The sequence below is a fragment of the Coregonus lavaretus genome (genome assembly GCF_964263955.1).
Source record: "Coregonus lavaretus genome assembly, chromosome: 11".
Lineage (NCBI taxonomy): Eukaryota > Metazoa > Chordata > Actinopteri > Salmoniformes > Salmonidae > Coregonus > Coregonus lavaretus.
In genome coordinates, this window is record NC_139998.1 from 2355652 (window position 1) to 2381645 (window position 25994).

At 44.0% G+C, this 25994-nt stretch overlaps 1 protein-coding gene across 1 annotated transcript; it reads right to left on the bottom strand.

The window, feature by feature from the left end:
• Nucleotides 1-1690: 1690 nt before the first annotated feature.
• On the bottom strand, nt 1691-25994 carry LOC311137319 (RNA-binding protein, mRNA-processing factor 2a-like). Its single transcript, XM_084171755.1, has 8 exons — nt 25847-25994; nt 10902-10979; nt 10632-10709; nt 10311-10373; nt 9679-9829; nt 8501-8637; nt 3055-3127; nt 1691-2791 (listed from the first exon to the last, which is right to left on the bottom strand). The coding sequence occupies exons 1-7, from the start codon at nt 25901-25903 to the stop codon at nt 3065-3067; spliced, it is 627 nt and encodes a 208-aa protein (XP_084027881.1). The 5' UTR covers nt 25904-25994; the 3' UTR covers nt 1691-2791; nt 3055-3064.

Here is a 25994-nt window from a genome sequence, read left to right on the forward strand (position 1 = left end):
TCCTTGATGACCAGAAAGCTCAATTTTAGTCTCATCTGACCAGAGTACCTTCAGAGTCTCCCACATGGCTTTTGGCGAACACCAAACGTGTTTGCTTATTTTTTTCTTTAAGTAATGGCTTTTTTCTGGCCACTCTTTCGTAAAGCCCAGCTCTGTGGAGTGTACGGCTTAAAGTGGTCCTATGGACAGATACTCCAATCTCCGCTGTGGAGCTTTGCAGCTCCTTCAGGGTTATCTTTGGTCTCTTTGTTGCCTCTCTGATGCCCTCCTTGCCTGGTCCGTGAGTTTTGGTGGGCGGCCCTCTCTTGGCAAGTTTGTTGTGGTGCCATATTCTTTCAATTTTTTAATAATGGATTTAATGGTGCTCCGTGGGATGTTCAAAGCCCCTTGCTTAGTGGTGTTGCAGACTCTGGGGCCTTTCAGAAAAGGTGTATATATACTGAGATCATGTGACAGATCATGTGACACAGATTGTACACAGGTGGACTTTATTTAACTAATTATGTGACTTTTGAAGGTAATTGGTTGCACCAGATCTTATTTAGGGGCTTCATAGCAAAGGGGGTGAATACATATGCACGCACCACTTTTTCGTTATTTATTTTTTTAGAATATTTTGAAACAAGTCATTTTTTTCATTTCACTTCACCAATTTGGACTATTTTGTGTATATCCATTACATGAAATCCAAATAAAAATCAATTTAAATTACAGGTTGTAATGCAACAAAATAGGAAAAACGCCAAGGGGGATGAACACTTTTGAACGGAACTGTCCACACACGGCATGGTTTTATTTCAGCTCCAAAACCCTACCCAATGAGCGCACAGATCTTACAGCACAGGTATAGGAATAGCTTTGTGAGATATGGTGATGGCGCCACCTCAGACTTCACTCTCCAAAGGGAGCTTCCACCGTGGGGCTTTAATACTGTAAAATATAGCTTGTGTGCTACAGTATTTCTTTACACTACACAGATGTAGAAGAGATAAATTATTAAGAGGATGAGCTTTCACAGTCAAATGGAGGTCCATGTTGGAACAACATCTTGAGATTTGACTTTGGAAACTGTGCAAAGCAGACAAAATAAACCTTTTTTAAATGAAAAGGGTAATGGGATACTTGTCTAATTTGGCATGAGGAGATAGAAGCAGGATTTCTCTCAGGTAACGCAGCACATGAAAATCCCCAAAAATACCAACATGCGCTTGAATGGTTCAGTCAAACCAGCACAATCCCCATATTTCAATTTTCTATTGCACACGAACAAAGTGGAAAATCACAATACAGGTTGGTCCAACCTAAGTGACTGAAAAATAAGAAGATGACACTATTCTTGAATTTTAACAGAATTAAGAACTTCCAAAGACTTGATTTATGGCAACAAAACTGGATTTGAATACATATGTTTATCAGAACAAACATTTAGTTGTACACTTTAGTTCATGTACATCTTCACTGGGAGGTCCAGAGCACTACAACCGCTCCTAGTCAGTTTTGGCATGCATTATAAAAAAGGCTGGATGGAAAGAAATACAATCCAAGGACATCTTGGGGGCCACCAAAAGCGCCAAAGTCAAAGTGTTAATTTATGCTAAGATCCATCATGTTCTATCATTCAGTTTTCAGAGGTAACATTTAACCATAGTTCCATCATCACAGTCCCTTGTAGTGTTAAAAAATACACGGCTTCAGATCAATCTGTTTATTAACCAGTTTTACATTTTGTTTTACAGCAATCTCATATTAGTATCCATGTACACTAGCAGTTCTGACTGCCACTGTCAGAATAGTTCAGTATTTAACACCAAGCCCCAAAAATAATAATATATACACTTCAAAAAGGATATTATAGACAGAATTTAACAGCCATCAAAAATAACACCAAATAAAAGCACAAGGGCAGACTAAACATCAATTTATACAGATGACTTATTTAATTGCACAAACATGCATAAATATTCATTATTACAAAATGTACAAAAATACATGTACTCACTTTTTTTTGTGTTTAAATATACTCTGAACAGACAGATATTTTGGCAAAACTGGGTAATTAGAGGATGCATTCAAAAGTTAGAGGTTACAGACAGCTTCAGCCATCTTGGACAGGTTTACAGATCAGAGAGGAAGGAAAAGAAAGCCCAGTGCATACACTATCCATTCCGAACAACAACAAAAAAACAGCAGAAAATGAGAGAAAATAAAATGACTAAAAAAGTAACAAGACTACTTCACAGGTAACATGGTAAGCAACTCAAACCAGGGTAATCTTCACAGAAGCGAGACAAAAAATTATGAAAACATACGTTAGGTGTCCACCAAGACCTTTCGCTATTATGACAACACAAGCGCTATGAAACGAGGACTCAACTTTTTGTTTTGCATTCTAATTCATGCCGGATACCTCAACATGCATATCGATTGATTGATTTTCTCAAGTCTCGCCCACCCTCCCTCCCACACCTAGGAGAGCAGCTAGATCGTTTTCTTCAGCATAGAGTTAGGTCCACTTCGAGTGAAGTCGGCTTGCACACAGTTTAAATAAATAAGTGCAGAGGCTGTAATGTCAAAGGTCAAAAGGTCAGCCGTGGGGAGGCCTCAGCTTTAGATTGTAGTATGTAAGATGTTTCCATGGTCTCAATATCCTCCTCTCCATTTTTCTGTGAGGAAAGCAACATCGGTAATGCACCTTAATGTCCATTAAATAAACCAGATTTAAATTAAATTGTTGAGTTCAGAATACCTTTACTCTGCTCAGAGGGAAAAACTTTCAGGTACTGAATGGCATCTGGGGAGAGCAAGAGTTAATGGATTAAAACATAACCATTAATTGTTTTGCAAGTCCATACAAATTAGCCAACTGAAGGCATCACGTGAAAGCTCAGGAAATAATGTCATGGGCTGAGTCTGAAAGGGCACCACATTCTCTATTGTGCACAAATTTTGACAGAGCCCTATGTAGGCCATAGTCTAAAGCAGTGCAATATATAAGTAATAGGGTTTCAGATGCAAACATGGTTAGCTAGGCTTCTTGGGGTGTGGCATACTTACTAAACACTTTTCAGAACTGACGGGATTTCCATCCTGGTTGTGAAGTTTCAGACGCGGATGGGTACCAACGCATCTGGGGAATACAAAGCAAACAGAGAGGGCACTCCAGCAGAAAAGCCCATGCTTGGGTCATGTTCAGTGTTGAGTGTTTCTTATTGAAAAAGGTAGTCCCTCCCTGTTTCTGTCAGTTTTCTTCCATTTGATGCCTAATGAACACCACCCAGGTGACATACTGGCCTAGTATTCTGCTTGTCACCTTCCCAGTTAGACAGTAAATGACTTTCAAAGATACCAAATGCTTGATTATGCGAATATTACTTCATAAGCTTTACAGGCATTTAATTGTTTCAGAGTAGCCACAAAGTATTGTGCTACTTTGAGCCTAAAAACAGGGGGATCCATTCTGGTGGATCTCCAAGTTTAAACAATGGTTTAAAAAAGTTTGGCTATACTTTCACTGACAATAAACATTGAACATGCAACTCCACACGTAGACAGCATTAGTGTCAGTATACTCTACAGACCACTGAGCTATACAGGAAAGCTACTGTATTCAGACCCAATTTCAATATCTTTCACCACATAGCCATTAGTCGTTTTCCTGTCCTCACACATCAGACCTTTATGTTCCAGCCAAGGGCACAGGGAGGAGAACACTGGACAATGCATTTGGCACTTCCATACCCTGTGGTGGTGTTGCATTCTATTCTTTCCCCCGGAACACGTCTAGCCAGAATGCCCCACATTCCTTGGGCCCCGCAGGGCTTGGGAAATAGACTTAACTATTAGTAGGGCAAATGCAAAATTAACCCAAGATCAGCATCCAGGTGCAACTTCACCCAATACCTAGCCACAGTAAGGGATGTGGTTTTACTAGAGTGGTTTTACTAGAGTAAACAGAGCTACAGGGTGTGCAGGCTTTTGTTTAAGCCAGCACTAAAAACTGCTGATCTACAATCAGTTTTGTCTTTTAAATCAAAATGAATAAGAGGGACCTGGTCCTAGATCATCACTCCTATTCTGAGACACGTTGTGATACGGGCACAGCACAGGAGGTTGATGGCACCATAATTGGGGAGGACGGGCTCGTGGTAATGGCTGGAGTGGAATAGGTGGAATGGAATAAAATACATCAAACACATGGTTTCCATGTGTTTGATGCCATTCAATTTACTCCATTCCAGCCATTATTATGAGCCGTCCTCCCCTCAGCAGCCTCCACTGCGGCACAGATACAATTTGGCTGACCCGGGTGTTTTGGTGCTTGGCTGGAACAAAAACCTTACGAAAACCCATATAGTTCTCCAGGACCAAGGTTTTTGACTACTGCGAAAATACAGCAAGGCACACCATCTTGTAAATCAACTTGTGGAATTTGGGGGCTTAGCTCTGCAGGTGCTGCACGTGACATAAAAGGGCCGTTGACCTCCCTCAGACTATATGATTACCTATGACCCTTGAGGGGAGTGACTGATGTATGGATCCCCACATTCATCTCTCTGGAACTGTACTGTTAGCAGTTAGTGAGATTTGACTGCACATTAACCATGAAGTCTCTTTTGCAACCACAAGGAGTGTGAGCATTCAGCCATCGACATGATATACTGTGGTTTCCAGGAAGGTTTCCAATTGGTGTGAATACTACAACTATTAAGGAAATAGTTGGTGAAAACCTCAAGCATTTGCATCACCAACAAGTCAACAATGCCATGGAACAATGCCATGGAAAAACTGGGATTGAATATGTGAGTGAGAAAAGACAACTTAATTCCCTTAACCAGAATATATCGAATAACAAAGGGAACAACTACAGTAACACATCAACATACCCGAGACTTCAGGTACACTGTAGCCCTGCAGTACAGCACAGTAGAGTAGGTTAACAGGTGTATAAAATCGAGCACACAGCCATGCAATCTCCATAGACCACCATTGGAAGTAAAATGGCCCGTACTGAAGACCTCAGTGACTTTCAACGTGGTACCGTCATAGGATGCCACCTTTCCAATGTCAGTTTGTCAAATTTCTGCCCTGCTAGAGCTGCCCCGGTCAAATGTAAGTGCTGTTATTGTGAAGAGGAAAAGTCTAGGAGCAACAATGGCTCAGCCGCGAAGAGGTAGGCCACACAAGCGCATAGCGCGTAAAAATGGTGTGTCCTCTGTTGCAACACTCACTACAGAGTTCCAAACTGCATCTGGAAGCAACGTCAGCACAAGAACTGTTCGTCAGGAGCTTCATGAAATGGGTTTCGATGGCTGAGCAGCCGCACACAATTCCAAGTGTCAGCTGGAGTGGTGTAAAACTCGCCGCCATTGGACTCTGGAGCAGTGGAAATACGTTCTCTGGAGTGATGAATCACGCTTCACCATCTGGCAGTCCGACGGACGAATCTGGGTTTGGTGGATGCCAGGAGAACGCTAATTGCCTGAATGCATAGTGCCAACTGTAAAGTTTGGTGTAGGAGGAATAATGGTCTTGGGCTGTTTTTCATGGTTCGGGCTAGGCCCCTTAGTTCAAGTGAAGGGAAATCTTAACACTACAACATACAATGACATTCTAGATGATTCTGTGCTTCCAACTTTGTGGCAACCGTTTGGGGAAGGCCCTTTCCTGTTTCAGCATGACAATGCCCCCGTGCACAAAGCAAGGTCAATACAGAAATGGTTTGTCGAGATACTGGCCTGCACAGAGCCCTGACCTCATCCCCATCGAACATCTTTGGAACGAATTGGATCGCTGACTACAAGCCAGGCCTAATCGCCCAACATCAGTGCCCGATCTCACTAATGCTCTTTTGGCTAAATGGAAGCAAGTCCCCGCAGCAATGTTCCAACATCTAGTGGAAATCCTTCCCAGAAGAGTGGAGGCTGTTATAACAGCTAGGGGACCAAAACCATATTAATGCCCATGATTTTGGAATGAGATGTTCGACGAGTGGGTGTCCAAATACCATGTAGTGTTTGTGCTGGGAGGCAGAACACGGTCAACCCCTTTACCTCTTTGACCTTTAGCACACATTGAGTTATTGCCATGGCAACTCGCATGAATGCCAGAGCCAGCCTGTGGATTGGTCTGCCCAGAGGGTTGGTTCTCAGGACAACCAGTCACAGCCGATTAAAGGTTTAGAATGAACAGCATTAAACATTTACAGTCATACCACGCTAGTCACCAGAGTGATGGGCCACATTCTTATAGGGCCACATTCTTATACTATAAGAAAAATAGAAAATATGATAGAATGCATAATATTTTACTTGAGACAAAGCCTGATAAATGCCTCAAGATGCATATCCAGAGGCCTTGAAAGCAACTTCATTTCAAGCATCAGATGGGCAGCCGCTGATGGGGATCCTTAATAAATACAAATACACCAGAAACAATGTGAGACAACACCCTGTATTTAATGAGATCTCCCATAACTCCATGTCTCATAGGGTCAGAGTTAATTGTGAATAAAACAAAGCTCTAACTGAGCAGTGCTGTCAAGACTGTCCTTGATCGATACTCGTTTTAAGAGGTTATAAAAACAGCAAAAACAGTGGAGGCTTGGCTAGCGTTTAACTGGACTTTATGGGCACCTGACCAATGCATAATCCAACCTGAGAGCCAATTAAAAACAGCTTCTCTCTGTTGTGATCTCTTAGCAACGATTCCCACACACAATTTTGAGGAATTTTACAATAGGAGTGAAGTGGACGGTGGTTGGACACATATTTTACGCCATTGCTGTGGTTTCTGACAGTATGCAAGGCAGGCATGTCTGTTGGCTTGGCACCAAGCCCCACACATGCACACAGAATGGATCCCCTTTGTAATGCTGACTGATAGTGTCAGGTTGTGCATCTTTAAGGATGTATAAGCACACTACTGGTGATTTGCCACATGCGCCGAATACAACAGGTTCAGACATTACAGTGAAATGCTTACTTACAAGCCCTTAACCAACATTGCAGTTTTAAGAAAAATAAGGCCAGTCGAGGCAATTGAGGTAATATGTACATGTGGGTAGAGTTAAAGTGACTATGCATAGAAAATGAACATAGAGTAGCAGCAGCGTAAAAGAGGGGGTGGGGTGGGGGGTGGGGTGGACAATGCAAATAGTCCGGGTAGCCATGATTAGCTGTTCAGGAGTCTTATTGCTTTGGGGTAGAAGCTGTTAAGAAGCCTTTTTGACCTAGACTTGGCGCTCCGGTACCGCTTGCCGTGCGGTAGCAGAGAGAACAGTCAATGACTAGGGTGGCTGGAGTGTTTGACAATTTTGAGGGCCTTCCTCTGACACCGCCTGGTATAGAGGTCCTGGATCGCAGGAAGCTTGGCCCCAGTGATGTACTGGGCCGTACGCACTACCCTCTGTAGTGCCTTGCGGTTGGAGGCTGAGGAGTTGCCATAACAGGCAGTGATGCAACCAGTCAGGATGCTCTCGATGGTGCAGCTGTAGATATTTTTGAGGATCTGAGGACCCATGCCAAATCTTTTCAGTCTCCTGAGGGGGAATAGGCTTTGTCGTGCCCTCTTCACAACTGCCTTGGTGTGTTTGGACCATGATAGTTTGTTGGTGATTTGGACACCAAGGAACTTGAAGCTCTCAACCTGTTCCACTACAGCCCCATCGATGAGAATGGGGGCATGCTCAGTCCTCTTTTTTTTCCCTGTAGTCCACATTCATCTCCTTTGTCTTGATCACATTGAGTGAGAGGTTGTTATCCTGGCACCACACAGCCAGGTGTCTGACCTCCTCCCTATAGGCTGTCTCATTGTTGTCAGTGATCAGGCCTACCACTGTTGTGTCGTCGGCAAACTTAATGATGGTGTTGGAGTCGTGCCTGGCCATGCAGTCATGGGTGAACAGGGAGTACAGGAGGGGACTGAGCACGCACCCCTGAGGGGCCCCCGTGTTGAGGATCAGTGTGGCAGATGTGTTGTTACCTACCCTTACCACCTGGGGGCGGCCCGTCAGGAAGTCCAGGTTCCAGTTGCAGAGGGCGGTGTTTAGTCCCAGGGTCTTTAGCTTAGTGATGAGCTTTGAGGGCACTATGGTGTTGAACGCTGAGCTATAGTCAATGAATAGCATTCTCACGTAGGTGTTCCTCTTGTCCAGGTGGGAAAGGGCAGTGTGGAGTGCAATAGAGATTGCATCATCTGTGGATCTGTTGGGGCGGTGTGCAAATTGGAGTGGGTCTAGGGTTTCTGGGATGATGGTGTTGATGTGAGCCATGACCAGCCTTTCAAATGATTGTAGTTCCATTTCAATCAGGTACAATCAATTTAGGATAATATTTTTATTGTGATTGATCCCAATCCTGATGTACGTTGTGCGTTGTGTATCCATGCATGTTCCTGCTTGGTTTGTGATCATATGCTATACTGGGAGCAAGGCATGGTGAGTGAGTGAGAGAGAGTGAGAGAGAGGCTGAAGAGGCGGCAGACCCACCGGTTGGTCCCTCACCTGGGCATGGAGGGCTGCGGCGGCAGCGGCCGGGTAGGTGAAGGCGGCGTGGGGGAGCCCGGGGGCCAGCTCTGTGGTGTACAGGGGGTAAGGTGCCCACGCTTCGGGAGAGGCCGGGATCAGTGCTGTCAGGTCATCTATATGAAAAATGATATGCTCAAATACATACTCATAGTACAGTAGTAGTAGAAGTACTTCTACTTTATTGATCTCAACTTGGGAAATGAATTTAATGCCACAAGCACCAGCAATACACAATGTACAGAGACCGGACAAAAGTCATCAACATACACATGGACAATGTTAAAAGACACAAAGGGTGGTTGGATATGGGTCAAATGTAATGTCTACTGCTCTGAGTTGGGGAGGGGGGTCATGTTCACTAGGCCACAGGGTATCAAAAATGTTTTGGAAATTAAAAGGACAATTTCAGGTAGTATCTCACCATTTTAAAGCATGTTCTCCCTTTTGATGCCTATTAAACATGCCCCAGGACTACAGTCATGTTTAAAAAGTTGGAAAATGTCACTTTCCCTCCGGATTAGTGATTTAACAGAATATGATGCATGAAATCAAGTTCACCACCCAATTGCTTACACCTGTGCAAATATGTTAGATCAGTGATCCATGAAGAAGGGCAGAAGGATGTACTTGTCAAATATTCAAAAACAGGGTCCATGTCCCGCTACTCTGAAGTGGCTCCTATCCCTGTGCCTTACTTCTCGATTAGTGGGGACCCGTCATGAAGGACAGGAACCGATATTGTTTCAAGTGTGGATTTCACAGTGTTTTTGGGGGAGCAAAGTGCAGATGCATGTGTGTTTGTGTTTGTTTGATTAAAAACCCTGGAGCTGCAGACCAATCAGTGCCGACGAGGACCCCTCTGTAAGTCCTGGGTCCGGCAATCGTGTTGAATTTAATTGGAAGTGGAACATTGTGCACTACATAGTTGTGCCTGACCAGCCTAGACAAACTACAGGGAACTGAAGAAAGCAACAGAACAGAAAAAAATCTACTTGAGGTGTAGAGGGGAATTAGTTGATTCAACATTGTCTGTAGGGTATATTCTAGAAGGAAAGGGAAAGCAAGAAAGAAAAATGGAGGGGGAAAGAGAGGACGGGAAAGGGTTAACCTATGTGCGCGTGGTGAGTGTTTCTAGGGTGCAGCCATACACTTACATGGGTCCCGTGCAATGAAGTGTGCTCCTAGAGCTGGGTGGATATTTGTGGGGTTCGGTGTGGCCATCAGCTTACTCTTTGCCATCTTCGTGTTGGCTTTAGCGAATTCTAAGCGCAGGGTCTGGGGACTCTCGGGGTCAAAACGGATCCCCTAGGGAGAGACGGGGAACACCGTAAGGGGAGTTGAGGGGACGGTGGAGGTGGGTGGAGGGACTATACTCTGCGAAGAGGTGCAAAGTGCTCTCTAGTATGTGCTCACATGCATGCGGGTAAACCCACTGTACCATGGTAACCCTTCACTAGAGCCCCATGAAGAAAGCGCATGGGGAGAGTGGGAGGGGTGTGTAGCGCTTCTGAACAATATGGAAAGGGAGGGCTTTCGGGTTGACCTGACTACATTAGTTGAACCATAGAGGTCAAATATATCACAGCAAAACAGCCATCCTGTCGCATTTCAACTGCATTATGATAAGTAGACAATTGAGTCGTCTTCCTTAGTGGGCAGTTGGGACCCAACAATCTTGCATATTGAGGTCACGTTCAACATTCAGTTCTTATGTAGAGGTTGAAAAGGACTAATAATTAAGTTGTAGCCCCCACGTCCGCCTACTGACGGCTGGATGGCTGCTTACGTTTAATGCGTTTTTCGCTGCTTCCGCGCCGGTCCGGTTGTCAAAGGAAACAAACCCGACAGGCTGGAAGAGAGAGAGAGAGAGAGAGAGAACAGAGCATCAGAGACAGTAAAGGGTAAGACAGATGGCCCTTAGGTTGGCTAAAGGGTATACTCTGTTACATTTCTATATTCAAACAACCTTAGTCTGTTAGTCGTAGTAATTAAGTAATAACCAAAGAAAAAATATAATATTTAGAGTAAAACATAATTTTAAAGGTCTGAAATGGCAAGTCTACGATATGTACAAACAACTGCAAGCATCCTGACCATCCTGACTTACCTTGTACCTCTCATACCTTGGATATGGACATAATCTCACCTGCTTTGATGTCAACTTGATGAGGGACCCTTCATAACCCTGCAAATGCAAGTCAAACCCAAAAACGGCTTGTAAGTCACCATAGAAATAGCAAGAAGGTAGTACAATATGAACACCAAGCTTGACAAGATGGACACTTATTGAGCATGTCAATAAGGTGCATTAGGAAAAAAAGATACACTAAACAAATCGTTCACTGACATTTCTTGACAATAAGAGATGATGGTCTACCTTGAATGGTCTGAAGAGTAGGTAGAGTTCCCTTGGCTTGATGTCAACAGGAAGGCCGCTGACAAAAAGTGTTCGTACCTTGAAACGAAAAAATGCAGACTTTGAGATGCATGCTACTAAAAAGGTCCAATTAGGTTAAGATAGTAGGGCATTAAAACCCAATTTTATTCAAATGTGAGAGAAGACTGGTTAGTTTATATAGACCGTAGTTAGTCAGTCAAGAATGTCCTTTAAAATGTATTTGTTTCGCCCAATATGAGGTCAAATCAAAGTTTATTGGTTACATACACAGATTTGCAGATGTTATCGCAGGTGCAGCTAAATGCTTTTGTTTCTAGCTCCAATACCTAGCAATACACACATAATCCATAAAGTAAAAAATTAAGAAATTAGGAAATATCAGAACGAGCAATGTCAGAGTCCAAAATAGAAATATATATATGATGGTGTGTATAGACAGTACGGACAGTATATTAATAGAAAAGGTGTGTACTGCACTAGTTATATAGAATGAGCCATGACTAGAATACAGTATAGACATACAAAGTGGGTAAAAAAGTATATAAACATTATTAAAAAGTGACCAGTGTTCAATGACTATGTACATAGGGCAGCAGTCTCTAAGGTGCAGGGTAGAGTACCGGGTGTAGCCGGCTAGTAACAGTGACTAAGTTCAGGGCAGGGTTCTGGGCAGAGGCCGGCTTGTGGTGACTGTTTAGATAGAAGCTGTTTCTTGATAAAAAAGAGTATAACAAAAATGATAACAATGACAGCCTGATTCAAATATTAATTCAGAATGATTCCATTATGACCAACGTGATGGCATGTGCTACCCAAATCCGCCTCAAAATGCCCACAGACAACGTGCCTGCTAGAATGCGCAGAACCGCAGCCCTCTATCGCCACACAATGGAGACCAAAGTCGTGACACCCGAAGCAGGAGAACTCAGGTGGATTTGCAAATTATTTTACGCAGTGGATCTGGTGTAATCAGAAGTGGAGAGAAGATTCGACCAGGAAGGACTAGGAAACACAACTCAACTGGATGCACAGTCCTTTGACCAACAAGCTCTGTCTCACTGCAGCGTTAAACGTTCATCCACGTTCTCCAAAGTTGCTCCAAACATCAAATTTCATGTTTTTGTTGCTCCTGCTCTGTATCGTTCAATTTTTCCAAGCGTCAAATTAAGGTTTGAGTTTAGGCACTCATTACGAATGGTTAAGGTTTGGGATAGGGTTAAAACGCCCCCCCAAAAACAATGTCCATGACTGGGATCAAATACGTAACCTTTTCATCCAGATTCATGGGATTACGTCTATCCAGGTTGCTTCAACTCTGGCCCAACTTCACCCACAAACGAGAGGTCTCTTCAGAGAAGAAACCCTTATCAAACGGTGTCCCTGTCTTCTCGGAGAGGACGTTCTCCACCCTTCGCCGCCTTTTACATTCCTAAAACAATCTTTCCTACGACATCCTTGTCAGATTGGCATACAGAAGGAGGCAAATTCATACATCTCAGATTTTTTTTAAATAAAGATGAGCATTATATTGTTAGATTATACGAGTAACTCTGATAGGCCTAAAACATTCTTCCTCACCTCAAGTTCAACTGTCAGAGTCAGGTAGAGCAGGGTTTCCCAAACTCGGTCCCCCTCGAGATATAATGGGACCCAGCAGTCTAACTTAGGAGAGTTCGAGCGCATAAGAGAGCAGCCAGAGATACAAATATGGTGCAAAATTACGGTTTTTATTTACACTGCACTCCAGTGAAAATAGTGCAGGTGAATAGTTCCAGAAATTGCACGGAATGAATCCAAAAAATAACGTTCAGGTAAGTTGTCGAACAAATGGACAAAAATGACAAACAGCAAAACAATAAAATCAGTAGCAAAAAGAAGCAACCAAATAGCTACAAAAGGAAGGCCGCTTATAAAGCATGTAACAGGCTATAGAAAAACTCTGCGAATTTGTTGGAGAACTAAGTAACACATGTTACCTCAGACAGCTCTACAGATTATGACAAAGAATGGGCATATACTGTATATACCCACAGTATCAAGAGCACCCAATTTAGGGGAAACCATACCAATGCGCACTTTCAACAGGCGCATCAATTGATCATTGTTTTAGACTAACGTAGACACAGGGAGTCTGGAAGCAAGTGCAGCGTGAGTTTAATGAAAAAGAACATGGAATGAATACAAAACAAGAGAAGCGTCTAACAAGGAAAACATAACCAATTCTACCTGAAGAGTGACGCTAGGGAGTGCTGGATAAAGGGGGAGTAATCAGGGTAGTGCTTGTGTCCAGGTGTGCCTCATGAGGCGCAGGTGTGCGTAATGAGAGTTGCCAGGTGTGCGTAATGGTGGGTTGCCAGGACCGGTGGTTAGTAAACTGCCAACGCTGAGCGCCGGAGAGGGGGAGTAGACATGACAGAATGTCGTCCAACGGAAAACACCACTCCTCTGGACCGTACCCCATCCAGGCCACCCCACCAGGTACTGGAGCCGACCCCCACGACGTTGGGAGACCAGAAGGGATACGACGGTATAGGCGGGACCTCCCTCGACGTCCAGGGGAGGCGGAGGGGTGTCGTGGGGGACGGCCTCAGCCAGAGACCAGGAACCACCGGCCTGAGGGAGACTCGGTAGTTAGTGGGGAGCTGTAATCTATATGTCACCTCGTTGACCCTCCGGAGAACCTTGAACGGCCCCACAAACCGGGGACTCAGCTTCTTACAGGGCAGGTGGAGTGGGAGGTTCCTGGTGGAGAGCCAGATGCGATCCCCAGGATGGATCACAGGAGCCCCACTGCGGTGGCGATCCACCTGCTCCTTCTGGCGGCGGATGGTGCGCTGGAGCCTCATGTGGGCATCGTTCCAAACTTCTTCTGTGCGCCTGAACCACTCATCCACTGCAGGAGCTTCGGTCTGGCTTGGGGTTCATGGAGCCAAGGCCGGCTGACAACCTAGAACACACTGGAAGGGAGTCAGCCCGGTGAAGGAGTGACGCAATGAATTCTGGGCATACTCCGTCCAGGGAAGGAATCGGGCCCACTCCCCTTGCCGGTCCTGGCAGTGACTCCTCAGGAACCTCCCCAGCTCCATCCTTTCCACCTGCCCATTAGACTGAGGCCGGTACCCAGAAGTAACGCTGACATTGACCCACAGCTTCTCCATGAAGGCTTTCCATACCCGTGACGTGAATTGGGGGCCACGGTCGGAGACGATGTCCTCCGGAAGGCCATAGTGCTGGAAGACCTGCTGGAACAGTGCCTCAGCGACCTGGAGAGTGGTAGGGAGACCAGAGAGGGGGATAAAACGGCAGGATTGAGAGAATCTGTCCACAACCACCAAAATGGTGGTGAAACCAGAGGAGGGGAGATCAGGGACAAAGTCTATGGACAGATGTGACCAAGGCCGCTGAGGCACGGGAAGGGGAAGTAGTTTAGAGGGCTTGTGGTAGAGGGCCCTCTGCTATTTGAAAGTGAATCCTCTCGAGTGTTGTCGAGGTGGTGGAGGACCTCATCCATAGTCGCACACAGTTGCGCCAGCTGATCGTGGTGTTGGTGGAGTAGGTGTCCCTGTTCGCGGACCGTCTGGTGTATAGGTATGTCTCTCTTCTGCTGCTTCCATATTTTTGAGGTAGTATTCTGTTACGTAGACACAGGGAGTCTGGAAGCAAGTGCAGTGTGAGTTTAATGAAAAAGAACATGGAACGAATACAAAACAAGAGACGCGTCTAACAAGGAAAACATAAACAATACTACCTGAAGAGTGATGCTAGGGAGTGCTAGATAAAGGGGGAGTAATCAGGGTAGTGATGGAGTCCAGGTGTGCCTCATGAGTCGCAGGGGTGCGTAATGAGGGTTGCCAGGGGTGCGTAATGAGGGTTGCCAGATGTGCGTAATGATGGGTTGCCAGGACCGGTGGTTAGTAAACCGGCGATGTCGAGCACCAGAGAGGGGGAGCGGGAATAGACAATGAAAGGAAATCAAATAGACAGACTTCGACACACTAAACACACCAAAATTGCTCCAGTTACTGGCTAAGCAATACAATTAATAGTTTCAGAAATATAATAATTAATCAGAGGGGGAACTAACCAATGCAATGACAAATTGCGCAATATGCAGGGAGGGGGGATGGGCGTGCGTTCTAGAAACACTGCGCGCCCGACACCGACAGAGCTCTCAAACAAACAGGTATTGTAATTCATGAAACTCGTAAAATAAAGCACATTATTTTATAAACAAATGAAATAATCCTTGAGTCTGTATTGCCGTTAGCAGTACAAACAAATGGTGCACTCAATGTTAATGCAAAAGCAGTAATGGAGTTTAGACATTTACATTTTTTAAATTGCCGCACATGGGGAATGGAGAACGGTGGTTTGACATGATGAGAGAGCAGTAGAGAGCTGCATCATCGCACAAGCCATTGTTTATAGGGAAAATACGAGCAGGATATTATTTAAGTGATAATGCCCGAGAAGCTGTTGTTTGAAGGATATATTGGCATGGGTGTTGTTAGGCCCGAGACGAAATCCAAACACCGCCTTCAAGGGCATTATCACTTTTATACAACGGGTTACCAACATATTCAAATAATGATTGACATATTTTCATTAAAAACTTTATTTTGATAAATCTATTCATACCATTTCATCCTTCCACAAGATATAGTCCCGACACTAATCTAGAGTTGCTACCCAAACCGGCTGGTCGTTCATTCTATAGGTTCAGTTACCAGAGACGTGACCCAGTCTTTCAGTCTATTTGTTCTGTATCTATGGACAGATACAGTCGTTCGTTCTAAATGTTCCATTGCCATACTGGCTGGCAACATTCTTATCCCTTGCTTGCTAGCTAGACAACTATGGCTAACTTACAGTCACGTTAAAAAGAATAACAGCAAAGTAGCTGCATTTGCTTAAGCTGTTTTCTAGTGACATTTACTTGGATACATCCATAACAATGAGCTAATGAGGCGCAATTTTGCCTGGCATAGAAAATGTGCTCACTCATCAGGACACTGTAATTCAGAGGAGCTAGCCAACAACACAGCTACAGTGACAAAATCACTTCAAACTGAAGTTGGAAAGACTGCAAACTAGCTGCCTGCCTGTCTGTCTCGTCCCAACACGTTCATTACTATGGGACAGCAGGAGATCGAATTTGAATATTGAAACAATGTTGCAAATGTCGGAGAGACATATAGCAAGGTTTATACAAATCTCCGCTGTTGAAAACTAAATGTTAGTCTAAAAGAAATGTGAGATAATGTCTAGATGCTTTTATAATGGAGATCAAGTTTATAAGTTGCCTGGCTGGGCTGATGAGACAGTGGATTACGCAGTCAGATGGAACAGAGTAAATAGGCATTTTAATGTCATAGATTTAGCCGGTGGTAACTTGTGGAATAGACACCAGCTGGAATGTGTTTTTAACCAATCAGCATTCAGGATTAGACCCACCCGTTGTATAATCACGGCAAACACAACATTACAGTTGGAACTTAATTTGGCCAAAGAAAATGGCTCAACAGAATGAAACTTAACACCTGCGAACTGGTTTAAACATTCACAAAAGTTTTGAATAGGCTATATTGCAGCAATTACCAAGAAATGCTAGTGCCTACCTTACCCAACAAATGACAGCAATTATAGGCTAATAATGTTTATTTTACAACAGGCCTACTTTATATACCATGTTAAATTTGGTAGTGCCAACGTTCCTCATCTTTGTCCATACAATATTAAAACTTGTCCATATGGAGGACATTCCCCTTGTAGGCTTTTCACTACAGGCCTATTCTCCAACATTTGTTTTAATTCAATGAAATAAACAATGAGTATACCAAACATTAGGAACACCTTCCTAATATTGAGTTACGCCCCCCTTTTTGCCCTCTACTACCATACCCTGTTCAAAGGCACTTGAATATTTTGTCTTGCCCATTCACCCTCTGAATGGCACACATTCATACAGTGAGGGAAAAAAGTATTTGATCCCCTGCTGATTTTGTACATTTGCCCACTGACAAATAAATGATCAGTCTATAATGTTAATGGTAGGTTTATTTGAACAGTGAGAGACAGAATAACAACAAAAAAATCCAGAAAAATGCATGTCAAAAATGTTATCAATTGATTTGAATTTTAATGAGGGAAATAAGGGGAGTGCTCCTAATCTCAGCTTGTTACCTGTATAAAAGTCACCTGTCCACAGAAGCAATCAATCAATCAGATTCCAAACTCTCCACCACGGCCAAGACCAAAGAGCTCTCCAAGGATGTCAGGGACAAGATTGTAGACCTACACAAGGCTGGAATGGGCTACAAGACCATCGCCAATCAGCTTGGTGAGAAGGTGACAACAGTTGGTGCGATTATTCGCAAATGGAAGAAACACAAAATAACTGTCAATCTCCCTCGGCCTGGGGCGCCATGCAAGATCTCACCTCGTGGAGTTGCAATGATCATGAGAACGGTGAGGAATCAGCCCAGAACTACACGGGAGGATCTTGTCAATGATCTCAAAGCAGCTGGGACCATAGTCCATGCATTTGTTACTTCTAGGTTAGACTACTGCAATGCTCTACTTTCCGGCTACCCGGATAAAGCACTAAATAAACTTCAGTTAGTGCTAAATACGGCTGCTAGAATCCTGACTAGAACCAAGAAATTTGATCATATTACTCCAGTGCTAGCTTCCCTACACTGGCTTCCTGTTAAGGCAAGGGCTGATTTCAAGGTTTTACTGTTAACCTATAAAGCGTTACATGGGCTTGCTCCTACCTATCTTTCCGAGTTGGTCCTGCCGTACATACCAATACGTACGCTACGGTCACAAGACGCAGGCCTCCTAATTGTCCCTAGAATTTCTAAGCAAACAGCGGGAGGCAGGGCTTTCTCCTATAGATCTCCATTTTTATGGAACAGTCTGCCTACCCATGTGAGAGACGCAGACTCGGTCTCAACCTTTAAGTCTTTACTGAAGACTTATCTCTTCAGTAGGTCATATGATTGAGTGTAGTCTGGCCCAGGAGTGTGAAGGTGAACGGAAAGGCTCTGGAGCAACGAACAGCCCTTGCTGTCTCTGCCAGGCCGGTTCCCCTCTCTCCACTGGGGTTCTCTGCCTCTAACCCTGTTACAGGGGCTGAGTCACTGGCTTGATGGTGCTCTTTCATGCCGTCCCTAGGAGGGGTGCGTCACTTGAGTGGGTTGAGTTACTGACGTGATCTTCCTGTCTGGGTTGGCGCCCCCCCTTGGTTTGTGCTGTGGTGGAGACCTCTGTGGGCTATACTCGGCCTTGTCTCAGGATTGTAAGTTGGTGGTTGAGGATATCCCTCTAGTGGTGCGGGGGCTGTGCTTTGGCAGAGTGGGTGGGGTTATATCCTTCCTGTTTGGCCCTGTCCGGGGGTTTCTTCGGATGGGGCCACAGTGTCTCCGGACCGCTCCTGTCTCAGCCTCCAGTATTTATGCTGCAGTAGTTTATGTGTCGGGGGGCTGGGGTTAGTTGGTTATACCTGGAGTACTTCTCCTGTCTTATCCAGTGTCCTGTGTGAATTTAAGTATGCTCTCTCTAATTCTCTCGTTCTCTCTTTCTCTCTGAGAACCTGAGCCCTAGGACCATACGTCAGGACTACCGGGCATGCTGACACCTTGCTGTCCCCAGTCCGCCTGGCCTTGCTGCTATTCCAGTTTCAACTGTTCTGCCTGCGGTTACGAAACCCCTACCTGTCCCAGACCTGCTGTTTTCAACTCTTAATGATCGGCTATGAAAAGCCAACTGAGAGACCTGAGCCCTAGGACCATACGTCGGGACTACCGGCCGTGGTGACTCCTTGCTGTCCCCAGTCCGCCTGGCCTTGCTGCTATTCCAGTTTCAACTGTTCTGCCTGCGGTTATGGAACCCCTACCTGTCCCAGACCTGCTGTTTTCAACTCTTAATGATCGGCTATGAAAAGCCAACTGAGATTTATTCCTGATTATTATTTGACCATGCTTGTCACTTATGAACATTTTTGAACATCTTGGCATGGTTCTGTTATAACCTCCACCCGGCACAGCCAGAAGAGGACTGGCCACCCCTCATAGCCTGGTTCCTCTCTAGGTTTCTTCCTAGGTTTTGGCCTTTCTAGGGAGTTTTTCCTAGCCACCGTGCTTCTACACCTGCATTACTAGCTGTTTGGGGTTTTAGGCTGGGTTTCTGTACAGCACTTCGAGATATTAGCTGATGTACGAAGGGCTATATAAAATAAAATTGATTGATTGATTGATAGTCACCAAGAAAACAATTGGTAACACCCTACGCCGTGAAGGACTGAAATCCTGCAGCGCCCGCAAGGTCCCCCTGCTCAAGAAAGCACATATACAGGCCCGTCTGAAGTTTGGCAATGAACATCTGAATGATTCAGAGGAGAACTGGGTGAAAGTGTTGTGGTCAGATGAGACCAAAATCGAGCTCTTTGGCATCAACTCAACTCGCCGTGTTTGGAGGAGGAATGCTGCCTATGACCCCAAGAACACCATCCCCACCGTCAAACATGTAGGTGGAAACATTATGCTTTGGGGGTGTTTTTCTGCTAACGGGACAGGACAACTTCACCGCATCAAAGGGACGATGGACGGGGCCATATACCGTACTGATCATGTCTTTGTCAGGGGGCAAACGTACAAAATCAGCAGGGGATCAAATACTTTTTTCCCTCACTGTAATCCATGTCTCAATTGTCTCAAGGCTTAAAAATCCTTCTTTAACCTGTCTCCTCCCCTTAATCTACACTGACTGAAGTGGATTTAACAAGTGACATCAATAAGGCATCATAGCTTTCACCTGGATTCACCTGGTCAATCCATGTCATGGAAAAAGCAGGTGTTCTTAATGTTTTGTATACTCAGAATTCAATGAATATATACTGTATATTCCTCCTAATATTGTACAATCTGTGTCTTTTCATTGACCTGGGCTATTGTTTACATTAATAAAGAACATGTGGTTTGTATTGCTCATATTTTGTCACTGTCAGAGTAGCCACTCATTTCGGTCAGTTGTGTCATATAAAAAAAAGTTTAATAACACACAGACCCTGCTAAAAAAAAAAATCCCCATGTGTGTAAATCGTAAAAATGCGTCTGCTCAACACGCAAATGCGATTATAGATGCATGCAATGCTTTATTATGAAGGGGATTTTTTCTCTCTCACCCCAACTCAAAACATCTTCCCGCAGCCATGAATGTGTAATGCTGAGGTGGTAAAGTAAAATACATATGATCTCATTGCGGTTTGTGAATACATTTTACAAGTGATTGGTATGTGCAATATGGTGAAACTTTCACCTAGCAGGTGGAGCTATTACAATTTCTTACACTTGTTAAATCCTCCCAGATCTCCACAAGTGCGTAAGGTCTAGGGGTCAATTTGGGATTGGCCCGTGGTAGACTACAGGTACTGAAGCCTTATCGAGATTGTCCCCCACTCTACAGGTATTTACAACAGTAAGCCCAATCAAACAAGAGCAGTAACACTGGCTGACTTCATAGCACCTCTTCAGGACAGGTCAGAGGATATAATACATTATCACAGGAATACGGAACTTTGTTTCACCATTAAAACACAAGCATAATGAACTGAAATGTAGGTCTTAACTTTGAAGTAAGAACATGAAACCCACACCAAAATAAAGAGTTGTATTCATCCAATTATTCTATAGTCACTACATTGGCTTTTGACACAAAGATCCAAAATGCATATAGGGCCTATAACATTTATTTGAGCAATGTTGCAACAGCTTCAGCACAAGCGGTAGCTTGGACTCAAGCTGAAAACAACAACATTGTTATACTGCCTAATACTGGAGCAGTGGTATTCAAACTTTTTCACCAGGGACGGCATTTTTTTAACCAGAATTTCTGGGGACCCAGTTTTTTGGGCCAGAATTTCTGGCAGCCCATCCCACCCCAGATCTAAACAATCTTAATATGTACATTTTGATTTTAACATGAACAAATAACCTTTAATTCATTACATTTTTATAACTTTAATACCACTGTACTGCAGAGCTGCCATTGGTCCAAAGCAGCGCAGTTGTATCACTGTAGGTTATACGTTCAATGGCCCAGACCGGGCAGTAAACAAGCTGATTAAACAATGGTACATTTTTTACCATAAATGATCCCCCCTCTGCTAGATATATATATATATATATATATCCCCCTTACTGTCATATCACATTAAAGCCACCATCTGTAATTCATTTTTATCCAAACACAAGTCGCACCACTTTTATGCTATACAGCTGAGGAATGGGGCTGGAGAAACTACTCAAATTCATAGATATAGCTATGGATGCAAGCACTGATAGTCCATGAGGTCATTTTGAAGCTATATATTTATATAAAATGTTACTAAGGCAATGTTTACAAACAATGGAGTAAAAACTTATAGTCCAGTTTTTCATGGGGTAATAGTTGTACTATTTTAAAGCTCATGAGGCACACAAATTATATTATTCAAGAATCGATGGGTATATTTTTTCCCCCAAAAGTGCAGTAGCCTCGAAAATCCATAAAATATGCAGTATGCAGCCAACTCATGCTTTAAAATGAAGTAGGGAAATCAACATTCAGCAATTAAGCTCTCAATTATGAAGGGAAGACTGAACATCCCACAAAGGATATCGAAATCCAACCTTTTTTTCTGGAAAGATCCAAAGGTCAAAGGTGACGAGTAAATCGATGGGATTCACACAGAGCCCTACTGTTTGTAAACAAGATTGTATCTCATTAAGAGACAATTAAGTACCTTACTGTAATAGATTTCCATTTAAATAGGCAAAAATTGCTTTTTACCAAATCAAATTTTATTTGTCACATGCACTGAATACAGTAAAATGCTTACTTACAAGCCCTTAACCAACAATGCAGTTTTAAGAAAGAATACCACCAAAACATTTAAATAAAATAATACGACATAAAAGTAACAAATAATTGGTAAAGCATGGCGCTTGTAACGCCAGGGTAGTGGGTTTGAACCCCGGGACCACCCATACGTAAAAATGTCTGCACACATGACTGTAAGTCACTTTGGATAAAAGCGTCTGCTAAATGGCATATTATTATTATTATTATTATTATTATTATTATAGTAAAAATAACAATAGCGAGGCAATATACAGGGGATACCGGTACCGAGTCAATGTGCGGGGGCACCGGTTAGTCGAGGTAATTGGGGTAATATGTACATGTAGGCAGAGTTATTAAAGTGACTATGCATAGATAATAAACAGAGAGTAGCAGCAGCGTAAAAGAGGGGTGGGGGGGCAATGCAAATAGTCTGGGTAGCCATTTGATTAGATGTTCAGGAGTCTTATGGCTTGGGGTAGAAGCTGTTTAGAAGCCTCTTGGACCTAGACTTGGCGCTCCGGTACCGCTTGCCATGCGGTAGCAGAGAGAACAGTCTATGACTAGGGTGGCTGGAGTCTTTGACAATTTTTAGTGCCTTCCTCTGACACCGCCTGGTATAGAGGTCCTGAATGGCAGGAAGCTTTGCCCCAGTGATGTACCCTCTGTAGTGCCTTGCGGTCGAAGGCCGAGCAGTTGCCATTCCAGGCAGTGATGCAACCAGTCAGGATGCTCTCGATGGTGCAGCTATAGAACCTTTTGAGGATCTGAGGACCCATGCCAAATCTTTTCAGTCTCCTTAGGCGGAATAGGTTTTGTCGTGCCCTCTTCACGACTGTCTTGGTGTGCTTGGACCATGTTAGTTTGTTGGTGAAGTGGACAGCAAGGAACTTGAAGCTCTCAACCTGCTCCACTACAGCCCCGTCGATGAGAATGGGGGCGTGCTCGGTCCTCTTCTTTTTCCTGTAGTACACAATCATCTCCTTTGTCTTGATCACGTTGAGGGAGAGGTTGTTGTCGTGGCACCCACAAGGCCAGGTCGATGACTTCCCTATAGGCTGTCTCGTCGTTGTCGGTGATCAGGCCTACCACTGTTGTGTCGTCGGCAAACTTAATGATGGTGTTGGAGTCGTGCCTGGCCATGCAGTCATGAGTGAACAGGGAGTACAGGAGGGGACTGAGCACGCACCCCTGAGGGGCCCACGTGTTGCGGATCAGCGTGGCGGATGTGTTGTTACCTACCCTTACCACCTGGGGGCGGCCCGTCAGAAAGTCCAGGATCCAGTTGCAGAGGGAGGTGTTTAGTCCCAGGGTCCTTAGCTTAGTGATGAGTTTTGAGGGCACTATGATGTTGAACACTGAGCTGTAGTCAATGAATAGCATTCTCACATAGGTTTCTGGGATAATAGTGTTGATGTGAGCCATGACCAGCCTTTCAAAGCACTTCATGGCTACAGACGTGAGTGCTACGGGTCGGTAGTCATTTAGGCAGGTTACCTTAGTGTTCTTGGGCACAGGGACTATGGTGGTCTGCTTGAAACATGTTGGTATTACAGACTCAGACAGGGAGAGGTTGAAAATGTCAGTGAAAACACTTGCCAGTTGGTCAGCGCATGGTTTGAGTACACGTCCTGGTAATCCGTCTGGCTCTGCAGCCTTGTGAATGTTGACCTGTTTAAAGGTCTTACTCACATCGGCTACGGAGAGCGTGATCACACAGTCATCTGGAACAGCTGATGCTCTCATGCATGTTTCAGTGTTACTTGCCTCGGGTATGTACGTACAGTGACTGTGGGGATGACGTCATCGATGCACTTATTGCCAGTGACTGATGTGGTGTACTTCTCAATGCCCTCGGAAGAATCCCGTAACATATTCCAGTCTGTGCTAGCAAAACTGTCCTGTAGCTTAGCATCTGCTTCATCTGACCACTTTTTTATTGACCGAGTCACTGGTGCTTCTTGCTTTAGTATTTGCTTGTAAGCAGGAATCAGGAGGATAGAATTATGGTCAGATTTTCCAAATGGAGGGCGAGGGAGAGCTTTGTACGCGTCTCTGTGTGTGGAGTAAAGGTGGTCTAATGTTTTTTTCCCTCTGGTTGCACATTTAACATGCTGGTAGAAATGAGGTAAAACGGATGTAAGTTTCCCTGCATTAAAGTCCCCGGCCACTAGGAGCGCCGCCTCTGGAAGAGCGTTTTCCTGTTTGCTTATGGCCGTATACAGTTCATTGAGTGCCGTCTTAGTGCCAGCATCGGTTTGTGGTGGTAAATAGACAGCTACGAAGAATATAGATGAAAACTCTCTTGGTAGATAGTGTGGTCTACAGCTTATCATGAGAGACTCTACCTCAGGTGAGCAAAACCTTGAGACTTCCTTAGATGTCGTGCACCAGCTGTTGTTTACAAATATACATAGACCGCCACCCCTTGTCTTACTAGAGGCTGCTGTTCGATCCTGCCGATACAGTGTATAACCCGTCAGCTGTATGTTATTCATGTCATCGTTCAGCCACGACTCGGTGAAACATTAGAAATTACAGTTTTTTATGTCCCGTTGGTAGGATATTCGTGCCTGGAGTTCGTCCATTTTATTATCAAGCGATTGTAAGTTGGCCAATAGTATCGATGGCAAAGGCAGATTCGCCACTCGTCGCCGGCTCCTTACCAAGCACCCCGATCTCATTCCGCGATATCTCCTTTTCTTTCTACTGTGAATGATGGGGATGAGGGCCCTGTCGGGTGTCTGGAGCAAATCCCTCTCGTCCGACTCATAAAATAACAATTATTCGTCCAGTTCAAGGTGAGTAATCGCTGTTCTGATGTCCAGAAGTTATTTTAGGTCATAAGAGATGGTAGCAGCAACATTATGTACAAAATAAGTTGCAAACAATGCGAAAAAACACACAAAATAGCACGGTTGGTTAAGAGTCCATAAACCGGCAGCCATCCCCTCCGGCGCCAAAAACGATCAAGCAAGAATTTTGCTAGGACTGTCTGGGCGTGGTCTGTGTGGGGAGGAGAATACTGAAAACTAGCTGTTATTGGCAGGGAGGTTTGGAACTCTTTCTTATTGGTCTATTAACCAATTTACCGCATGGTGATGTCACCATGGAAAGCCGAAACTTCCGCCCTTGCAAACCTGCTGATTAGAAGGTCCCATTTAGATTGTATTTTCAACCAGCAACTAACAGGAAATAATACTGATAAAAATTTTTCACACTTTTACAGTGTTAGTTTCGTCAGCTGTTGTACAATATGATACAAAACACAGTAAAACATTGAATTTGGATGCACTGGTCCTTTAAGTATTGTTGCCTTTACAAGATGGGTAAATTGTAACTCACATTGAAGCAATTTAGACAATATTTGGAGTTATTGTGCACGCCTTTCCCAAAAGGTAGGTAACAACAGGTGTGTCAATCCACTGACAGCCCTAAACAAATGTGATTCTAAAAGTCAACACGCTTTAGGTTACTTGCTCAATAATATCGTTATCCAATACTGACCTGATCAAAAATAAATAAACATCAGGCTTGTGTTAAAGTGTGTGAAGAGTACGTTCTGAGCAAATCAAGAAAAAAAACGTAGCTTCATTGCCTACTATCTAAACCAACATTTGGATTTATATCGCAATATGCCAGGCATACAGAAGTCTTGTTTTCAGAAGTTTCACTTTTTATTATGGCACAACAATTTACACGACTCGGAAGGCTTTAGAAAATAGTGGGCAAAGGTATGCCCAATGGCCATGACGCATGAACCTGATATCCGCAAACTCTGGGATATAATGAATATGAAGACAGGACCTCGCAGGCAAGTTTTTACAATTGAACAAACTATATAGAATGCAAAGTAGCTGGGCTACAAAGGAAGATCCATGCGTTACAAGTTTACACCCTATGCAAAACATCAAAGTCTGAAGTTTTAACATGTAATGTAACTTCTTGGAATCCTCAGACCTGGACAAATAAATCAATGCCACTGACACGCTCAATAGAAATGTGTTTAACAAAACACCAAGGACTAATCTTCCCCTTACCTCCTCTTCCAAGGATACAACATTGTTGTTCGGCTCAGAATCAGATTTGAGATTCATTGTGTCACTTTTGCGCTTCTTTGTATAATAAAAATTTATGTTTTCCCTGTCGGTGGATTTTCCCCTGAAGTGCTTTAAAGTGGCAGAAGAA